General features: G+C 36.1%; 1 protein-coding gene across 1 annotated transcript in view; it reads left to right on the top strand.

Moving 5' to 3' along the window:
* Positions 1–20,650, top strand: part of LOC134648811 (protein dachsous) — a 337,964-nt gene that overhangs the window by 295,031 nt on the left and 22,283 nt on the right. The window contains exons 3-4 of the mRNA XM_063503378.1: positions 13,386–13,563; positions 15,160–15,633. Coding sequence (XP_063359448.1) covers positions 13,386–13,563; positions 15,160–15,633 — 652 coding nt within the window. The remainder of the gene's footprint in view (positions 1–13,385; positions 13,564–15,159; positions 15,634–20,650) is intronic.

Below are 20,650 nucleotides of genomic sequence, written 5' to 3'. Positions count from 1 at the left end.
TAATAAATATGTAAATTAGTCTTAGTGTACGAGTCAGTTTCTCGCAATACATAACGCGCTCCAAACCTGTCCACAAGCAGGCAGCTGGCCATAGAGGGATGTTGAGCTTTTTAAAAAATAACCCCTGAAAATTTCCTGAATGTCATCCACTAACCGGTAACAACGATTGGGTTTAAAACGAGGAACTTAAAAAAACCATATTTTTTTAACTATTGATCAATAATATGGCAGCAATTTCATAATCTACCATATTATCTATATCATTTAGAAAATCGATTAATTACCTCTTATCCCGGACACTGTATCACATTATTCTGGGATTAGCGACGCGTATAGCTGCGCCTGGGCAGCCGCCATCTTTCATACGGTTTCAATGTGGCGCATTAGTGCGCTAGAAGAAATGTAGATGCGGTAATTTTATAACATTTTAATGAAGCAGGACTAGCAGTCAATTTAATAGTTACTCACTAGTACTTACTGGTAAATACTGAATGCTGCTTAGAAATATTATCTACAAAAACAAACCTAATTGCTATCTATATTTTGTTACACTTTTATCAGAATTATGGGTGACACAAGAACCAGAAGAATGGGTGACACAATTTGATTGGACCAGTAGATTAATCAATCAACGAATTTAAACACACATTCACGAGAGTTTTCTTCGTCCTACACGTTACCAGAGTTACGATCAACACCAGCGCCGCTACATACAATACGATGAAAAGTAAGAAGTTCTATACTTACTCTCTCTTTTCTCGACTGACAAGTGAATATACAGTATGTGGCCTACAACACGGGCGAAAAATTAAAACGTAGATTCTACTCCTCAAAAATAACTTGTGGTTTGTATTTTAAAACACTTTAAAATTTATTCGAACACGCAATGTATTACGAAATTGATTATGCCTGTACGGTGACAAGACTGACGGGCAATGTCAATTAGACGGAATTTAAAGTACATTGAAAATATTATTTAGTTTGTTTGAAAAAGGGACAATTTTAAGACTACATCATTTCAAAAAGTTGTTGAACAAAAGTTTTATTGTTTGAGGAGTAGAATCTACGTTTTAATTATTCGCCCGTGTTGTAGGCCACACACTGTATGTTACTTCGGGATCAATAAAGGGCTCTCATCTATCATTTTGCAGCCTAGCTACGGGAACTATTAGAAAAAAACCGCATCTACATTAGTTGCGCGCGCAGCCCATTCTAATTAAGCAACGAGGAGATTTATAAGATATGGAGGCATTAGCGAGATTTATCCCAGCCTCGGAATAATGAGATAACACTAATGGCGCGGTGTACCCCGCCATTTGCTATTAATTGTTATAATACCTATTAGTTACTGGCTTTTGCAAATAAAATAATTTCATTTTTATGACCGAGTGGACACTGTAGCGTTGTACATAACTTGCATTATAAGTAATTCCCTGACATTTGTAATTTATCAATTTACAGTAATGCTCTTGTCTTTAGACTTTGTTTCACAAACCACTTTAATAATGAGCATTATTATTATGAATAAACTCACGGTTTTTTTAAATACTACTTCGGGGCCAAACAGGCATACGGCCCGCCTGATGGTAAGCAGTCTCCGTAGCCTATGGACGCCTGCAACTCCAGAGGTGTTACATGCGCGTTGCCTACATACTTAAAAAATACATGTTATTTTTTTATCTAGGTACTCGTGTTTGATGTTTGATGTAGTGACTATGACTTATTATAGTCATTATAGCTGAATATACCTATTACCAAAATTAAACTACGTTTCAAATAAAAAATCAAAGAACCTTACTCACCGGCAGGGACATAATACTATAAGTAGGGTCTAGTGACTCTAGTGTTATATCAGACCCGATCCCAGTTGGTCTCTGCTCTAGTTCAAGCATTGATAGGTACTTAAAAAATACATGTTATTTTTTTATCTACTCGTGTTTGATGTTTGATGTAGTCACTATGACTTATTATAGTTATTATAGCTGAATATACCTATTACCAAAATTAAACTACGTTTTAAATAAAAAATCAAATCACTTTGTTTTTAAGGTTCAAATTCACGTTATAATGTTTTGCTAGTAATCTTTTGTTATTATATAAAGCAACTATCAGTGTGGGCCCTGTTACAAACAACGACATTCTCATAGCGATCTTCAAATCTTAGTGTACAGTTAATACCAGTTCCTAGTGATTATCCATTGATGGCAATCGTATTAGTGTCTGGTTTATCACTTAGGGGATTATTCTCATCGCCTTGGACTTAAAAGGCTACGTTCTGAATTGAATCTTATTATGTTACAGTGAAAGTTTATTTCTTGTTGCAACTCAAGAAATGTCTGTTTGCATTTTATCAAGCCCTTTTTAAGCTTATCGCATAATGGTTACGCAAATAGGCATTGTTTTGTCGAGATTGGTTCCAATGGTTTAATAAGAGCTGCCTTAGCTGTTTTGTTCATAATATAAGATTATTGTATTTTTTTGGGAAATTGATGGCCTTTTTCATATATTTAGGTAGACATAAAGGTATTCTAGCTTTAAAAATATCAAAAGAAACACTGCTGACTTAGAAATATCTTTCAATGTTGAATATATTAAAGCGGGTCGGGTCACTCGTGTTCTAAGAAAATGTCGAGTAATTTTCGACTTATAGTACGTGAGTGACCCGTTAAAATATAAATATCACTACATAGTATAAAACAAAGTCGCTTCCCGCTGTCTGTTTGTATGTATGCTTAGATCTTTAAAATTGCGCAACGGATTTTGATGCGGTTTTTTAGTAGATAGAGTGATTCAAGAGGAAGGTTTATATATAATTTGTTAACCAGTGCGAAGCCGGGGCGGGTCGCTAGTAATTAATATATATGTCTAAGTAGATCTCAAGGAAGTTTTGTTATTATTCATGCGATAAGGGTGTCGTACGAGGCGACTAAGTCCACAAACGAAGCAAACAGCTGTTTCGTCACAGGGGAGATGGACCTCTTAGCATTGGCTTGCAATCCATCTAGGAGAAGGATACTCCGAAATTAAATCCCGGTATGGAGTTACCGTAAGGCGCGATTAGGGTCTAACCTGAAATAAGCGGCAGATTCCTGCAGCCGACCTGCCTCCACACGTATTGGCTCGCCTTTCCTGTGGGATAAGACAGTGAAGCTGAGAGGGTAATGCAGGTGCTGGGCATCCCTGCGTTTCCTTAATTCCGTCCCAGGCGGTGTTAAGTCTGGAGAGGTAATTGTCTCTCCGATTTGCACCATAAATCGTCTGCATTAGACGCAAAGGCCAATGGATATTCATGCGAAAGGCGTGAGTCAAAATATCGTGAGTTATCTAGAACCAGGTCCAAAACCCGCAGATCATTTGCATATTTAACCGACGCTGATTACTTGTTACTTAATTAATAAAGTTCAATGAACCAATTAACTTTTTTGATGACTACTACGGCTAGCAAAGTACTAGGTTTTTCACATGATGATTTTGATGATAGTGTTATTTTAAATATAACTACACTGTTCTCTAAAAAAATAAGTAAACTATGAAGCAAATTGCCTTACATACATTCTAAGTTTTAGTAAAACGAATGCCTGCAGATGAAACGAGACAGTAAACATAAAACTGATGTGCATAAGTTGACGACGGAAATAAAGCGACTTTTTTTGTAAAAAAATAGCTAAGTTGAAGGTGGTTAAAATTGTTTGAGCACAACTATATTGTTATAGAGTAAGAACGTGTGCAAATATTATAACCTCATGCTCATGTTTTAGGAATCGAACAATTTTAGCATCCGTGCGTAATGTTCCCAATTATCAATAGTATTATTAAAAAAATGTAAGCATATAACTTTTCTATCAAGTTAATAACTCCCCCGCAATCTCGATTTAGTCACACAGCCGCGAAAAAGCACCAGACATTTATTTACACAAACAGACTTAGTAACTCTCGCATTTAAAATGGATTTATAGCCAATGTTCTCATTGGCTTTTACCAGACGCCCTTTCACAATCCTGCAGCAAGTATCCGCGATGCAAGTAAGAGACAGTATGCTAACACCTCACTTGCGTAATGATAAAACCTAACTTAATGATCATGATAATTTAATATGACTTTCTGCTATTTACTCCGTTTTCTACAGGTCTCTTTTATTATACATGTTTCAATTGACGCTTTCAAGAACCTGGGTTGTATTAGCAGGTTGCTACTACTTAGGTGTCGGTACTTACATGCAAATATATTAGTTTAGATAGTTTAATGCTCTTCTCAGGGCGATTTCGTTTCGAAAAGCTACGAACAATTATTATACTTATAAAATAGATAGGAACTTGTTTTAGACACATTTAATCCTTAAAATAGATTCTAGCTACCTACATAGATGTTTCCAAGTTTGATTAATTATTTGCATTGAATGAAAGCTATTTAGGATTCTAGTGGCCTGTTCTTCCTAGAAGATGCCACATGAGAAAACAGATGGAAGTTTATAATTATATAATTAGGTATCTAAATATATTTCCATGAAATCCAGGTCTAATATTGAAGCTAATCTTTCCATCGTACACAGATTTATTTCGTTACATTTTTCGATATGTACTCGTATTTCTATGAATAAAGCTGGCTGGGATTGATCAGAAGTTTCTGGGAATAAACAGCACTATTTCACGAGCGTGGTTTCTTGTCATTACCTTTCATCAACGCGTATCACAATAGAGGTGTAACCATCAAAACCCAATTTCGGTTAAAACGTCGGTTAACTGTTAAACCCGGAGTAAAGGTCAGAGAATCTGTATTTAATAGCACCCAACTATTCGTAGCGCTCCCACAGAACGGGTATCAACCGTATCATTGCGCTAGTTTGTAACGGTGTAAATACATTGAGGTTCCGCAGCACTTATGTCGTTTGGCGTAGCCATAATTTCGTAGAAGTCTGGTTCAAGTTGAGAGGCGGTAGCGGATTTCGTTTGTTGGATTAGGGTTAGAATTTATTACTGAGAAGGATTGATACGGCGTACGTAACTAGGTAACAATAGTTAGCTTGTGAGCAATTAATTTTAAAAAGATACGTAAAATTAAAAAAGATACAGTGCATGCCAAAGTAATAAACGTACATACATACCGTAAACGCGGGTTTAGTAGTAAGCCTTGGAGTTACCCCGAGCAAATTTTACGATTAGCCCTTTAAAAAAAACTTGTTCCCTCCATTTTTTGACACTTCATGTACGACGTACATGTTGCAGCATTGGTCAACGTTTTTATCTGCTATATTGACTAATGATATTATTCCATGCGATGTCAGCAGTTAAAATGCAGCAATTTCTAAAAACTTGCATTTGACTTGGACCCACGGAGCAATTTGAGAAATGGAATCTTCAATTAGACAGTCTCACTTTTGAGATTCATTACTCGTCCAATTTCGCTAATGGCGGCGGTGGCCACCGTTATGTTGATACACTATGTCAAATTGACGGAATGGAGTCTATGTGGGCCGTGTCCGGAATATCTTAGGGAAACCGAATTATGATCTTCATTATTTACAACCGCGGCGGAGTAATATATAATGTCACCTTTATCGAAGAATAGAAGTATTGACGAAAGATGTATCTTTCCGTTATTAAAATAAGTAAGACATCAAGGTAGCCGTTTTTAAAATAAAATGTAGAAGATTCGTCTCCATTTAAAGAACGTATTATTATGTGTCATTCGCTGGATTGTACACCATTTGTATGTGGAAACATTTCCCAATGATTTTATTGGCGAGAACGACAGTTGACTTGCACACAAATATTTAAAAAAATATTCTGAATATATTTTGTTTAATTGAACTGAGCTCTTTGTATTGTAGAGCATACGAATAAAACTAAAATGATTTCATTTTCACGGTTATTGACCTCCGGTTAAATATCATGTTTGTAACATTTGGATTAAATTAAGAAATAAGAATAAAACGGAATTGCCTTTTATTTCGGTCACACGTCAACGCGTCCTAAAGTGAAATCCGATCCGTGGCCCGCCAATCCTCAATCAAAGGGCTAACGCGTGCTCGCCAAAGTATTTAAGACATGACTCGCACTTACAGGATAAAATCAGCATGTGTTATGCATACCTAAGGAAAGGAGGAGTATTGAATTGATCATATACAGGATATAATATTCCTAATTGCTCAAATTTCCCTCGTGAATGAACTGAACCTTGAAAGTATATTTAGTTATACAAACTACTATTGCTTTCATTCCTTCAGGATACTCGATATTAGATTCACCTAGATTTAAATAAGTCGATGGTATTTTTAATTATGCATAGGTTAATTGCAACCACTAGTCTCATATTAGAAGGATCCCATACTTCTAATCAGCTAAGCATGAAGGGTTTGATTACAAAAACGACTAAACGTGGTAAGTTTTTAAACAAAAGTAAATCGAAAGCGCAGTCACTACCCAAGGGGTGCGCAAGAGCATGTACTCGCGACCGCAGCGTATCGGGTGACCTTCCGCAAATACTGACATCTGTCGGCTCGAGAGACCCAAGACACCGTTCAAACAGAAATCCGTCACACTTGGCGCGGACAACACAATACAAATATCCTTTCACGCACATCTCGAAGAATAATTGAATATAAATTTATAAATCTATATTCATTTGAAAGTTTATAAATCCACACCTATTTATTTATACTTAAGTGAAAATGTCTTAATTACTGATGTCTCGTAGCCCATAACCATCTGACGTTAAATGCTCTTTTAGTCATACATATTGTTGTAGTCAACTTATGGAGATCACATTTAAATCACAGCGCTGTGCTGGTCATGTTTTTATACTATGACATGTCATTTGTCAAAGATCAAAGAATTAATTAAAGTCTCCCTTAGGCGCCAGGCGGCTTGACTTTCGTGAGCATAGTCCAGTATTATTTATTGAATTTGCTAAACTTCAAGTTTTAGAATTATGTTCAACTCTTGACAACTACACTAATAAAGCATGTGAAAGACAGACGCAAATAAATACACAGGATGCCTTTAGGTACCCGTTTTAGCTCGTACCAAGTCAAACTATAGTTGTTCAACAACAATGGAACATTAAACATTGGTTTTAGGTTGAAAGGGATGAGTCGAGACTTAAATGATGGAACAGTAAGCACTTGCAATTCTCTAGGTTACTGAAACTGTTAAATTCATTATTTCTTAGAGCCCAAGGCATTCTACTCTCTACGACTGTCTGTTTGTCGGAATGTCATAAAATTTTACTACACACAAAAGTACTTTTGTATTACTCTTTCCTAAATGTGCCATTCCATACATGCATATGTACTTATACGTATTTATATCTCAGTGACGTGTGAAAATCATTCCCGTATCATGTGTATCTATTATACATATATATAATACATTTTATTCACCTATTCTATTAATTATTGACCTATTCTATTTTTTTTAATGGAGTGGACATAGGGCTTACAAACCGGTGCAACACTGGAATCATAAATGCATGAAATAAGTAAAGTGGGTTGATTCTTTGTTCAATAATTATGAGCCATTTTAAGGCAGGCACGATTTAAGGCAGTACGTAATAAATATGGCAACAAAAATAGGTATTACACAAAGAGTTAAATGTCATTGAATTATTATCAGCACAAGTGCAGTTTTCATTTAATGCTGATATAGATAGGTTATAGCATAATAGATCTAAATTAAAGATTCAATCAAAACATCATATTACCTACAATATCTGGGAGACCGAGCTTTGCTCGGAAACATATAAAGACTCAAAAATGCGCGTTTTTTCAGAGATAAGACTATGCTAGATCGATTTTTCATCGAAATCGTTTCCGTTTCCGAGATCCCCAAAATATATATATATAAATAAATTTAATAAATAAATAAACAAGAATTGCTCGTTTAAAGGTATTAGATTAGATAGATAGATTAGATTCGCAAGTCAGAATAAGGTGTACCTAATTTGTAGACCTATTATAATGTAAATTTAAGAGACCGTCGATTTGATGAAATATATCTCTTGGTATGTTTCCATTTCTTGACGATAAAAACACATGGGCATGTATCATAAATAAAGATGATAGAAACAAATCAATCAATGCAACGAACATCTGAAGACCATTTAAGATATATATTACATCAACGACAAATTGCAAAAACTATTACTTGTTGTAACATAGATGCATAAAACATTAAACAAGCTTATAATTATCAACTTTCCACTGAATTGCATTGAACTTTTACTTATTTAAGGTTCAAAGTCGTTTAACACATATTGTGGTCATATTGTATTAGAAGATGACATTCCCAGAAGCTCACACTCCGTCCATCAATTTGCAGGCCTCGTTCACTTAGTTACAAAGTAAAATGAACTTTAGCGTATTGTAATAACAGTTAGTAATTTTACCTCGTGAAGTTTGTAAGCACTGAAGGCAAGTTTGCCTGTAGAGTCACCACATCTCAAGTGTCGCTTTATAGAGCTAAGCATTACCTCGGGTGATATAATACTTTATACATATTGGATACACGAAGATTGGATTTCTTGAAGGATGGATTGATTTAGATTTATATGAGTTTAAGTGCCTATAAAAGTGAATAAGCATAGAGAAGTGATTTATCGTTGGGAAACACATAACTTAAGTAAAATGGTTTTCGTTACAGAATCAAACTTCCAGAAGAAGGAATATTGACTTTAAAAAAGTAAAAGTGAAACCCCAAACACATTCCTTACGAAGAAACAAGTAACGTAAGAAACAATAAAATTCCCGTCAAGTCTCCTGCACCCGTTGAAACAAAATCCAGTACTAAAGGTAGCAGTATTTAATTCGAAAAGTAAAATAAATTGTGCATTACATTGACACAGCTAATGAACAAAAGGAAGCAGGAATGCAAAGGTCAGCCTCGGCTCCGGCGATGTACAATCAATTAAAGAAATGCGATACTGTAAAGGTACAAACAGTTCAAGATATTTATTTTCAACCCACCATTCATCTATGGCGTTCATACATGTGCTATTTTTAATTTCAAAAAAGAAAAAGAAAGGCTATGAGGTTACTGCCCTTAAAATTGCAATTTCTTTCAAACACAATAGTCAATAAGAAACTAAGTAGAGATGCAATTACATTTTAGTAGATAAATTGTCGTAATTGTGTAATTGTTTATGTACATTACGACTTAGGGATTTAAATGAAATTAAACAGCTTTATTTTTGACTTTATCAATAACATCTCCTATATAAAAAGAGAAAACTACGAATGGGGTCACAATTCCGAATCATTTTTTAATTACCCAGTAGCATTTCTAAACTCATTTTAGTCCGTCACGGTACGAGATACGGTCTCTTTTAGCTCGTAGCTATCAGAAGCTGTTCAACTAATGACACTACAAATCCTTCGCAGTCCGGCCCAGGTATTGTCCTCTTCAGTTTTATTTGCTCTTCTGTCGACTCTACCTTTTTCTTTTTAATTCAGACAATTTTTAAATGGCTTACCTTTGATACCATTATTGTGTGCCAATCAGTTTGAATTACAATGTCCTTTAGCAATGCCCGAACTGAGTAAGAATCTTTATTATTTTTCTTACAAATCATTTTATTTTACGTTTTTTGTTTCAAGTAAACAAGGCAGCTGTTCGCTTTATTTAGATGAGACCCGAGTTCGGATGCATCTTGAATTTAAATTCGATTTTGACGTTCTGAATACTGGTTTTATGTAAACGTGCAATTGTTATTTTCGTTATTTATTGATACAGTTTTAACTGGACGTTGTCAGTTACCAAGATTTAAGGTATTCTTTCAACATATCTTGTATTCAATATCAAAAGTTAAAACAATTCCCAAACCAAGAAAAATCTGAAGCTGCTATTGTTTGCACTGGGAAAACAAACAAAATATTTATTAGTCTTGACTACTTAGACTTAGTCATTAAAGGAAATTGATTAACACCTCTCTTGTCAAAATGAGACGTCAACCTCTGTAAAATAAGATACATGTAAACGAACATTATAATATAAACTTCATTACTCTTTCCTTTGTCGCTCCCAAAAAGGCTTTATCGCAGCCGTCCGAGTGCTAATCTCAAAAAAATCATGCGAAAAAAATATTACCGACCCCATTAAATCTGCCTAATTGAGACGCGACAATTTTAAAGTAACACTTTAAACGTATTAAGTACTAAGATGTAAGTGAGAGTGAGTAATAAATCTCATTCTGACCACTCTTATCTCTATACTGAGGTAGCCGATATTATACCAGTTTCAGGGCGCTTGGAAATTTAAATGTAAAACAGCTTTAGTATTTCATCGACTTTGACCGCTCGCTACTATCAGCAGTCATATTCAAAGTTGATGATTTATTCCATTGATCTCTTAGTTAGAAATATTTTTTTTTAAGATTATTTTCCGTGTCATTGACTTTCAATCTTGCAAAACAATGTACATATTTAGTCGCAAATTTAAGAAAGCCATTCACTTGGTATGTTTGTACTTAACACATTTAGACTAATACGAAAATAGTGTTTTGGGAAAGATTAGAGATTAATGGTGTCTATTTTCTTTTGCCAAAGAAGTTTATTATAATTTTTTTCTACTCTTCGACTGCAATGCTTGAATTAAGACTTCGTATACCAAAGTGAAAACGCATACTTTTTTCACTATGGGACCCCAACTCGACTATAATATTCATTTCGATACTGTTTAGGCAACTATAATATTCATTTCGATACTGTTTAGGCAACTATAATATTTATTTCGATACAGTTTAGTGAAATTGACCAATCGAAAACGCGGATGAAGTACCAGGGCCTCATGAGTTACGAGAAGGTGTTGTTGACCAACCGGCCGGGGGCGCGGGGCGCGGGGCGCGGGGGCCGGGTCGCGTACGAGTATGAAGGTATCGCGGCTGCTCGCGCATCTTAGCTGTATACTTTTGGTTTTTTTACCTACATGTATGGTTCTTCTACTAGTTTTAAGTATTTTTTTTGTTGACTCGTTGAAAAAGTATTGTATACAATAGTGATACAATCAAGCTTTTCAATCTCGTACCTTCCTTAGGCAACTCAGCAAGCTTCGTTGCCTAAACACGGTACTCGACTGAAAAGCTCTCCATTATATCACGATTGTATAAAATACTATAACATAGGGCCTCATATCTGCTACGAGTGTATTCGCTAGGTGCACGACTGGTGCTGCCCTCATTTTGGCGGACTTTCCGCGTTAAATCTTATGGAGTAAAATTAGTTCAAGCGGCTGCCGCTAGTACTAATGGCGGACATTCCATAAGATTAGCTGTGTTTGTGACGATCAGCGCCACTTCCCCCTCCACCGACTTCGCACCTTGCCAATAGTTTCAACGTCGGATTTCAAAAGTTGCATGTAATTTTGAAACTTATCATTTCGAACGTATAAATGTGTAAGATTAAAGTAATTAACGCTGATTATTGAAACATCGTGTGTGGTTTAAACTCGTTGCTTATCATACTCATTTAATACAGTTGTGGAAAGTTGGAGTTTCGGGTCTTACGCGGTTTAATGTACTAGCAAATTAGTTGTTTAAAAATAATCTATATAATATGGAACGAACAAGGGTTGTCCTCTACCTGCGCATCGGTTAGAACAACCTTTGTCAAGTAAGTTGTACATCATTAATAAAGAGAAACCATTTTGTTGATGGCCTTTGCCATTTATTTAAATTTTTATGAGTTTATTACCACTCTAAGTAAACCATGACTGTTTTATTGAATGTAAAGCGAGAAAGTTTATATTTATACGAGATCTACTGTCATTAATACGATTTCAACTGTAGTAAATTTAATGTTGAAACGATACGTATCCATCAGGGCACTCGAATCGAACCTATAATAATAAAGTAAACCGCATCTGATTGGAGCATTCGGCATTGTACGAAATGTTTCTCGGAATTTCGTAGCGTGCTTAAAACTACTTTTGGACGTAAGTAATTGTGTTGAATTCAGGTATTTTTCAACTGAATTTCAACAAAAAATATGAAAATAAAATTTTGCATACGACATTTTTTATTTCAATCTACAGCTAAATTCTCAAAAAAAGTATTTTCGTCTTTATATTCCTTCTGAATTATTATTTAGTACAGTAGTTACAGCCACATGTTACTCATCATTAGATTGCACTGGCGAGTTTAACTTAAAAGAAGACTAATTACTTAGTATCTACTATTGTACGCCCACAGTAATTTTATGTGTCTAATTCTCAATGTACAAAAAAAACTAAATTCTGGAACGTATGTATGTAAGTACCATCGAATGAAGTAATAATCAACGTAGATAAAATGGACATTGAGCAATTTAATACACGTTCAAAGTTAATGTGAATAAATGGTGTTTTTACCAATGGCCAGTGTTGCCTCCTAAATGAAGACAAGAACAAAATTACACTTCATATTGGCAAGACTAACATAGTTAAAGCTTGCAAACTCTTACAGAAGAAGAAACTGTGTGTCCTTTGTATTAGGTTGTGAATTCGTTGGCAAGATCTTGTTCGCTTGCGTTTCCGTTTCTTCACCATTTATCTTTGCTTTGGACGGCAATGCAATTAATCAAGCGTCGTTGTCACGTCCATAATATGTGGAAGATAAAGAGAATAAGATGATTTCTTACTAATTACCCAAGCGTTTTTGGTTTTAGTATCAACACCTACTTTATCGTTCTTATCTTTTACATGTTTTATTTTAGATTTTAATTGTTTGGTAATTTATTTAGCTCCTCATTATTAGTTTTTGTTATGTAAGTAGATTACTAGTACATATCTACTCTAAACATCTAAGCTTTTATGGTTTATATATTCTAGATGGTAATATATTTACTGTAAAAAGATGTTTTCTGTATTCTTGCGGTTCAATGATTGAAAGATTTCAATGTTATTGGTTAAAATCCTTAGGTAATAATTTTGCATGGCGCCAAGGATAATAAATATTCGTACTTATAGTGCATAACAAGAACATGTTAAATTACATTTACCCACACCTTTATCCGACGACCACACAGATCAAATAGAATTAAATGTTGCTAATTAATTACCCAGACAATCAGATAGGTATAGGTTCCTAGGCAATTAGTCCTGGCTCCTAGGCTGATACGCGAGAATTGATAGTCCTACGGTACTAGGCATTAAAGATATTTGTCAACTCTAGAGTTGATGCCATTGTGTTTGGCAATGGAGGTAAACGAGCGGCTTAGTGTTCGATTAATCGTGAAATCTTTAGTGCTACTGAGGAGCACAATTAGGTGCATGATGAAATGAGGACGCATGCGTGATAAGGCTTTTCATAATAGTTAGAGGATTTCGCGATGTAAGAATGTTATGTATTTTACAGGACCTGTTTACTGCTATGTGTACTTTACTCAAATTGTAATAATAATAATGGTATTTTGTCCTCAGATATCAGCAATCGACCCAGACTGCGGAGTGAACGCTATTGTGAACTACACGCTAGGCGACGCGCTCGCGCGGCCGCAGTTCTACGTGAAGCCGGACAGCGGCGAGCTCTGTGTGGCCGCACCCTTAGATTACGAGGCTAACACTGATTTCGAGTTCCCTGTTATTGCTACTGATAGAGGTAAGTGTGATTTTTACAGTCTGTCCGTTCGGCAACAATTACACTTCGTGGTTTGCTATCGAGTTGCGCTGGTTGCTTATTTTCCTCAGAGGGCCAGATAAACGAAACGCTATCTGTCTCTATCACACTATGTAATATGGAAGAGTGATAGAGAAACAATAAATAGTATTTCGTTTGTAACATTCGTTTTAATATTTCGTGCAGTAATGCTGGACCTATGCATCTACAGTAGCAGAATCGAATGTTGCCTAGATAACATTGTTACATAGTGCATTCATCATTAACCCGCTTTATATTAGCCCTAAATTGTGAATGTTACGATAAAAGTAGAATCATATAAAGATGTAAAGTTTTTGTCTGGTTGTTGTTAAAAAACCTAGCTAAGATGCCACCGACTGACTTTGCCTAAGCATACTGTGTATTTATAAACTGTTGAATAAAGATGTTATTACACCGACCAAAGGTCCAGTGTTTGTGTGTAGTAAGATTAATTAATGGATTAAGGGCATTATCGCCCTTGGCTGGGTAAAAGAATAAAAGGTTTTTTAAATATGTTTTAAACTTATTGTATATGAAGTAAACTATTAGAAACCGAAGTAACAGGAATTAGTCTAGTGCCAAGTCCCAACCTAAATTAGGTTGACCGTGTTGTCTAACAAAGTAAACATTTTATGTAAGTCAAGCAAGAAATTAACTTTACCCACAACCGACAATGATGGTAACTATAGCTTGAAACCGTCAGATAAATACAACGAGTTCCTTGTTTACAGACTATCTAGACACATTATTATAGCCGTTGTATTTGGTCGTGAGTGTATTTACGAAGCTATCCTAAAATTGTAAACCGTGCAATTGTGCGGTGGAGTTGATAATTAAGTCATTTCCCCACTTACACTAACGATCGATCCTCAAAGCGCGTTGGTCAAAATACACTCGTCCGCGAAATTAAATTCCGCAAGTGTCAGGCATCCGCTGATTTATCGTTGAACCAACTATCACTCTTTTTGTTTCCTCTCGTCTCACTTTATGTTGCCGACGGCCTGAGAACTGGAATTTGGAAATTCTCAGTCTTAAGTAGATAAACACTATCCTGAATTTAATGCCATGGCGGAAATTTTGTAGGGTCTTCAAGACTTTTTGTTTTCAATTGCACTGCAGTTCTTGTTTTTTTAAACACATAATTTAATTCCTACTTGGCGATTTCAATCTTAAAACTCTTACTTGATAGTTTTAAGTGTTTTTAAATCAACAATTTACATTCACCCTACCTCACTACATATTTTGTATAGAAATGAACATTTCTTTATTACAATATGTATACGTGTGTGATGTTTCAACAGAATTATACAACTAATACAGTACTATCAGTACATGCCTAGATGAAGAAGGTACTACATTGTTGCTTTTCATAACACATCCATAAATAAAACAGTTATTATGACTATAAATGCTAATGTAACACTTGCAAAACAAAAGCAAATGATTTTAGTATCGTACAGCACGTTGACATCGGCATAAATCAAGCCGCTGTCAATTAAACATAGCATTACAACAATACTCAAACAATCAAGGGACCAATTATTTATTTATTCACAGGGGGCCTGTCCACAACCGCCGTGGTGAAGATCCAAGTACTCGATACGAACGACAACGTCCCCGCATTCACTGTTAAGGACTACAACGTCTCGTTGAAGGAAGGAAGAATATCATCTTTTGAGCCTATTGTCGCTGTGACCGCTACAGATGCGGACTCTGGCCGAAACGGAGCTATAACCTACAGAATCGTGAACGGAAACGACAATGACGCCTTTAGAATTGACAGATCAACGGGAGAAATGTTCGTTACCAAGCCGTCATTAATTAGGGCGAATGGAAAATTTGACTTGGAGGTGTCTGCGACTGACGGGGGAGGTTTGGGTGCTCCGCAGACAGCCGCGGTGCACATCATTGTGATGCATGCCGGAGTTAGTTCGGCACTGTTTGATAAACCGCGATACAACTTCCACGTTAAAGAAGATGCCAAGATTGGCCATGTTGTCGGGACTTTGAAAGCTACTGTCGCAGAAAGAGGTAAGTGCAAATTGTAATTTCTATTGGGAAGGTGGAACATGGATTTTCAAATCTCTGTCGAGGCTGTGCTTGAAAGGTTTAACGATCTAAGTAATATAAAAAGCGAATTATAATGCAAAAACCATTTATGGGTAAATAACATCGTGATAATTCTAACATATGACAGGCACTAATAGCATACGACATATAAATATACCTTGCCTTTCTTGTGTAAGACCTAGACAGACAGGTTTGTATGGAAAATTATATTATAGGTATGCATTTGCTCGTGATAACTGATATGGTTTTCATTCTATTTATTTTAACTTTCTATAATCAATGACACATATTAAATATCAAATTTTGAGAAAAAAGTAATATTAATATTAGTGATCCGATAACATTCCTCGAAAAGAAAGCTAACAGAGACGTTTAGGGTTACTTACATCGAAAACTACTTAAGGATAGAGTCAACATTAATGCAGAAACAGAGCTTCTGTGGAGTCGAATAACCTTATGGCTTCATTTCGTTGAACAAATTTATTGAGCTCGTGCCACTGGGAGTGGAGGTAAGGCAGGAGCGCCGGCGTCCAACCTCATTTGAGTTGATGGTTCATCGGAATAGCTCAACTAAAGAGTAAAATTCTACGCTTCCTATTTTCGTTATACGATAATGTATGGCTGCTCTAAAGAATAAATTGAAGCAAACCCAAGCTTACTCACTTAAATCAATAAAATTTTCCTACTTTGAACTGAATTACCTATTATTTTCATTAAATTCCAAAAAATAACATTTATTTCTTAAGGTTTTTGTTATTGATTTTAAATAAGAAAGTAACATGTATGCAACAGTACCTATATGATCGATTAATGTAAGTTAAATTACTGATTCCTACATAATCTTCAGCCTTCCAGCTTAAACGAGTTTTTGACTATGATTGATAAATAATTCGATATGCTCAATATGAAAGTCGCTATAGGGATCTCAGACTATTGTCACTGTGACAAGGTACGAAATGGTACTGAAATTAAATTACTTGACCGTAATACATGTTATACTGTTCTATTTAGATAATTAAAAACGTATCTACATAATATCAAGTATATATCTAAGATTTTTGGCGATATTTCGCATCAGCGCCTTTATTACACCACAAGGATGCTTCTATGCACAGATCCGTAATCGTCCATTGTCTGCTGCGATCACGATCCCGTGATTGGCGGCCTTCCCCCAGCCTTTACTGGCATTCAATATTCTTATGACATACTCACGCCTTTCTGTCCTAATACACGCTAGGTAGGTACCTACCTTAGTATGAAAATTCCAATTATAGGTACAAATTGCTGTAATAACTAATATTTTTAAACGCTCATTGAATTACTTCAACACCAGTCTTCGCCTTTTTGTTCTTCAATTGAATTGTTACCACTACCATAGGTACCGTTAATCCGTAATTACTAATTTAATGTTAGTATGACTCACGACAATTTTAATCCAAATATTTAAATAGTTATGCGTTTAAAAGGTTAAATATTCTTGAGGTCTTGAAAGTTAAGATAAAAATAAAATTTGGACAAATTATGTCCGAGTAACATTGGACTCCCGAAAGGGTTATAAACGCAGCGCAATAAAATACTGGGATCAATTAAACGGGCCGATTCGAGCGGAGCGGCTTTGATGCACCGCTGCAGTGCTGCCTGTCACACCGACGCCACAGAATAAGTAATAGTACATATTATCATACAGAACGGCCACGCACCGCCCCGCCCCGACTCGCATTACCTCGCCCCGTGACATGAATCTGGCGGACTTCTGGCGTCCTCTCAGTAAAGCGACTTACCCATACATACACAATGACGGTTGTACAGACGTGCCGCGCACACATTAAACGCAAATGATTTTTGATGTATGGCGTGTCCGCCCTGTGCCGACGCATAAAGCACCGGCCACACCAAAAAATGACAAAAAGCGCATATACTCTGACCTATGGGTATTGCGTTTGTATCATTCAGAGGGCCTACCGCGATCCACGTTTGACGTGTTGCCTCTCTGTCACACTTGTAAATTCGTACGTAAGTGTGACAGGGAGGCAACACGTCGAACGTGGTTCGCGGTAGGCCCTCAGTTGTCTATGTTTACTGTCGAGCTATTAATTGTATTTTCAGACGTTTTTTTTTTCGTGTACACTTAGCGGGGTCGTAGTTTGGTCGTAGAATGAGAATTCCACCACGATTTTGGTTGTTGATATATATTATTGATACCTATTTGTGAACACATCACAGGTTTTAAGCCCACTACGTAAATACTGAGTTGAACGTATTTGCTATTTGGTGTAATAGGAGGAATCACTGCTATCGGCTCAGAATTTCTTAGGTAAATGTATTTCCTTTCGATACTAGGTACATTAATGAAAATTTCAGAGATTCATATTTGTAGTAGATATAAATAATATTAACGGGTTGCGTTTATATCGGAAAGCCAACATTTTAATTAAAATGTAGGTAACTACTTATTTTACAGTAGGTACACAACACATATTTCATTAATTCTAATATTTTTATTCAAAAAGTTTAAGTTGCTAAATTTGGTGGGTTTGTATAAGTAGCCTACACTTTAAAACCACTAATTCATCAATAACAGACAGACTACACAACTCGTTCCTATAATTACGATTACATTTCTCCGTGCTCCATGTATCTCCAATATGGTCCCATGCCTGTAATGCTTGTACATTCCCTTTATTAACACCTCGCGTAAGTCAATCCGCGGACCAACCCTACGCAGCGCTCGCGCACAATAAGACACAGGTTCAAAACAAAAAGGTCCTAACACTAGAGGCGCTTACGCTGTTACTACCGCCACTCTTATACGAGTACAACGTCGTGTGAGTTAACTGCCTAAAGTATTAAATGCCTTGTAGATTTGAAATTGCTTTAAGTCAGCAATATTGCGACTTTATTCATTGATATGTAGAATTATGTAATTGAAGCAATTTGGCAGGCAAATCGATTAAGCATTATTCGTTCGGCGTTTTTAATAGGGTTCCGTATTTATTTCCGTATTGCCGAGCAGTGCAAATAATATGCACTTCAAAAAGTTGTAGGTATGTAAGTTGACTCTTCTTAATATGTTACAACAATTAAGAAGAGTCAACTTTCGGTGTTTACTTACTTAAAATATATGTATCAAGTACTTCGTTTTTAGGCATTACTACGTTTCATTTATTGCTTTGGGCAACAAAGACAAGCTGTCATTGTAAAAATCTGGGGTTTCCCTGTTTTTACAAATTTATAAATATTGAATATATATATTGAATAGGCTATAATATATACTGCGTACGCCATAGGTCGGAGCATCGCTGGTAAATCAAGGCTCGGCTAATAAAGCACTGCTATCTCACCGCAATGCGTTGCATTTCACTAATATTTATACAACAAGGCGAGTTCTACGGCTGCCTATTACACTGCTGTGTAATACATATAAGATTTCCCGCTTAATGACGTTCATAAGGAAGATAGGTGCGTTGATGATTACTAAATCTACATTGTAGGTACGTATACTGCTGCGGCATTGATGCTGTACCTGTCAATTTCATTCATAAAATGGTTGACGTTCGCCGCCACATTACTGGCGTGATTAATATGACATTCAATCCGTCGCTCATTTTATCAAGGAAATTTACAGATAATATATCGCCCTCGGCAAAGCAGCACCAGTAATGCATCTGCAGTTGCAATCCGAATTTATATTAAACTGTCAAATTTCTCATATGAAGTCTGCCAGCTTTCGTGAATCAACCTACACACACTGCAGCACTGGCGCGTATTCAATAAACTGATATTAAATACGTGCTCCGCGCTTTGCTATGTGCAAATTACCTGATAGGAGAAGTCAAATCGTTTGTGAAACTCGCTGTGAGGTACCTAAATTAGATCAAATTTTCATAAGTTACATAAGATTACTCGGTCTCCTCTGGTCCTCCGGTCTGGTGGCTCTGGTCAACTGTCAAAGTGTGACTCTGGTACTTAGATACTCGTGCAGCAAGCTGTCGAACACACTACTAACGACTCAGTTAAATGTGTTTAAGTGCGATGTACTTATATTGATTACTAATACAAACTTTCCTCACTCTAGATGGCATCTAGAATGGCTAGTAGCCTTCAGCATGGTGTGAGCCGCGTCCGCTTCGACCACGATTATTCTGCTGTAACGCGCTTACCTCTAAATCACTGAATTGCCGTCGACCGTTAGCGCACTTGTCTATGGGAAACGCTATTGTCCGACAGAGATAGCGGATACTTTTGTGCGTGCATAAATAATACAAGTAATAATACTATCACTAAACTGGGACAACCTGCACCTGGGACCAGTGAACAGATACAGTCTTCAAAACGCTAATCAAACTAGTGTCCCTCTATTGCTTTGGTAAACTTAAAAAAAATACCGATGAACATTTGCTACCTTCAATGTTCATTAAAACAAGGACAAAACAAAGTTTCTGAAACGTACCATCCCTCTATCAGTTCTTATAAGCACTTGTTTAAGAACTGAACTAGATATACCCTTGTTATTGGCAAATATGCAACTTTGTAATTGCAAAAGCAATAAAGTAAGCGAAGGAACCGATATAGAAAATGAAATCTTTAGATTTGAGAAGATATCTCTTAAAAATTATATCACATTGTACACCCAGCGCGTGGTCTAAAGGAAAAACTTAAGTATATTTTAGAATTCACATATGTACACATTGTTTTCGAGTGAGTGTTTAGTTATATGGTAAATTTATATAGGTTAAACATGTTTACCGATGTAGTAAAATTTCTGAGTTATTTAATTAACAGGCCACGAACAATCAAGCACCAAGAGTAAATAATCCGACAAGTGAACCTAGTCCCACAGTCAGCTCATTAAGGCTTGTGTTGTGGTAGCATGTTTGTTTATTAGGTACTTAGTACCGTGCTATGGTCAAAAACCAGATTCATGGTGTGGTAAACATCTTAAGACAAAATACGTACTTGAAATTTATTCAATAAGTTA

The sequence above is a fragment of the Cydia amplana genome, chromosome 1 (genome assembly GCF_948474715.1).
Source record: "Cydia amplana chromosome 1, ilCydAmpl1.1, whole genome shotgun sequence".
NCBI classification, from domain to species: domain Eukaryota; kingdom Metazoa; phylum Arthropoda; class Insecta; order Lepidoptera; family Tortricidae; genus Cydia; species Cydia amplana.
The sequence above is the reverse complement of the archived record's forward strand: the minus strand, read 5'-3'. Positions and strand labels throughout refer to the sequence as shown.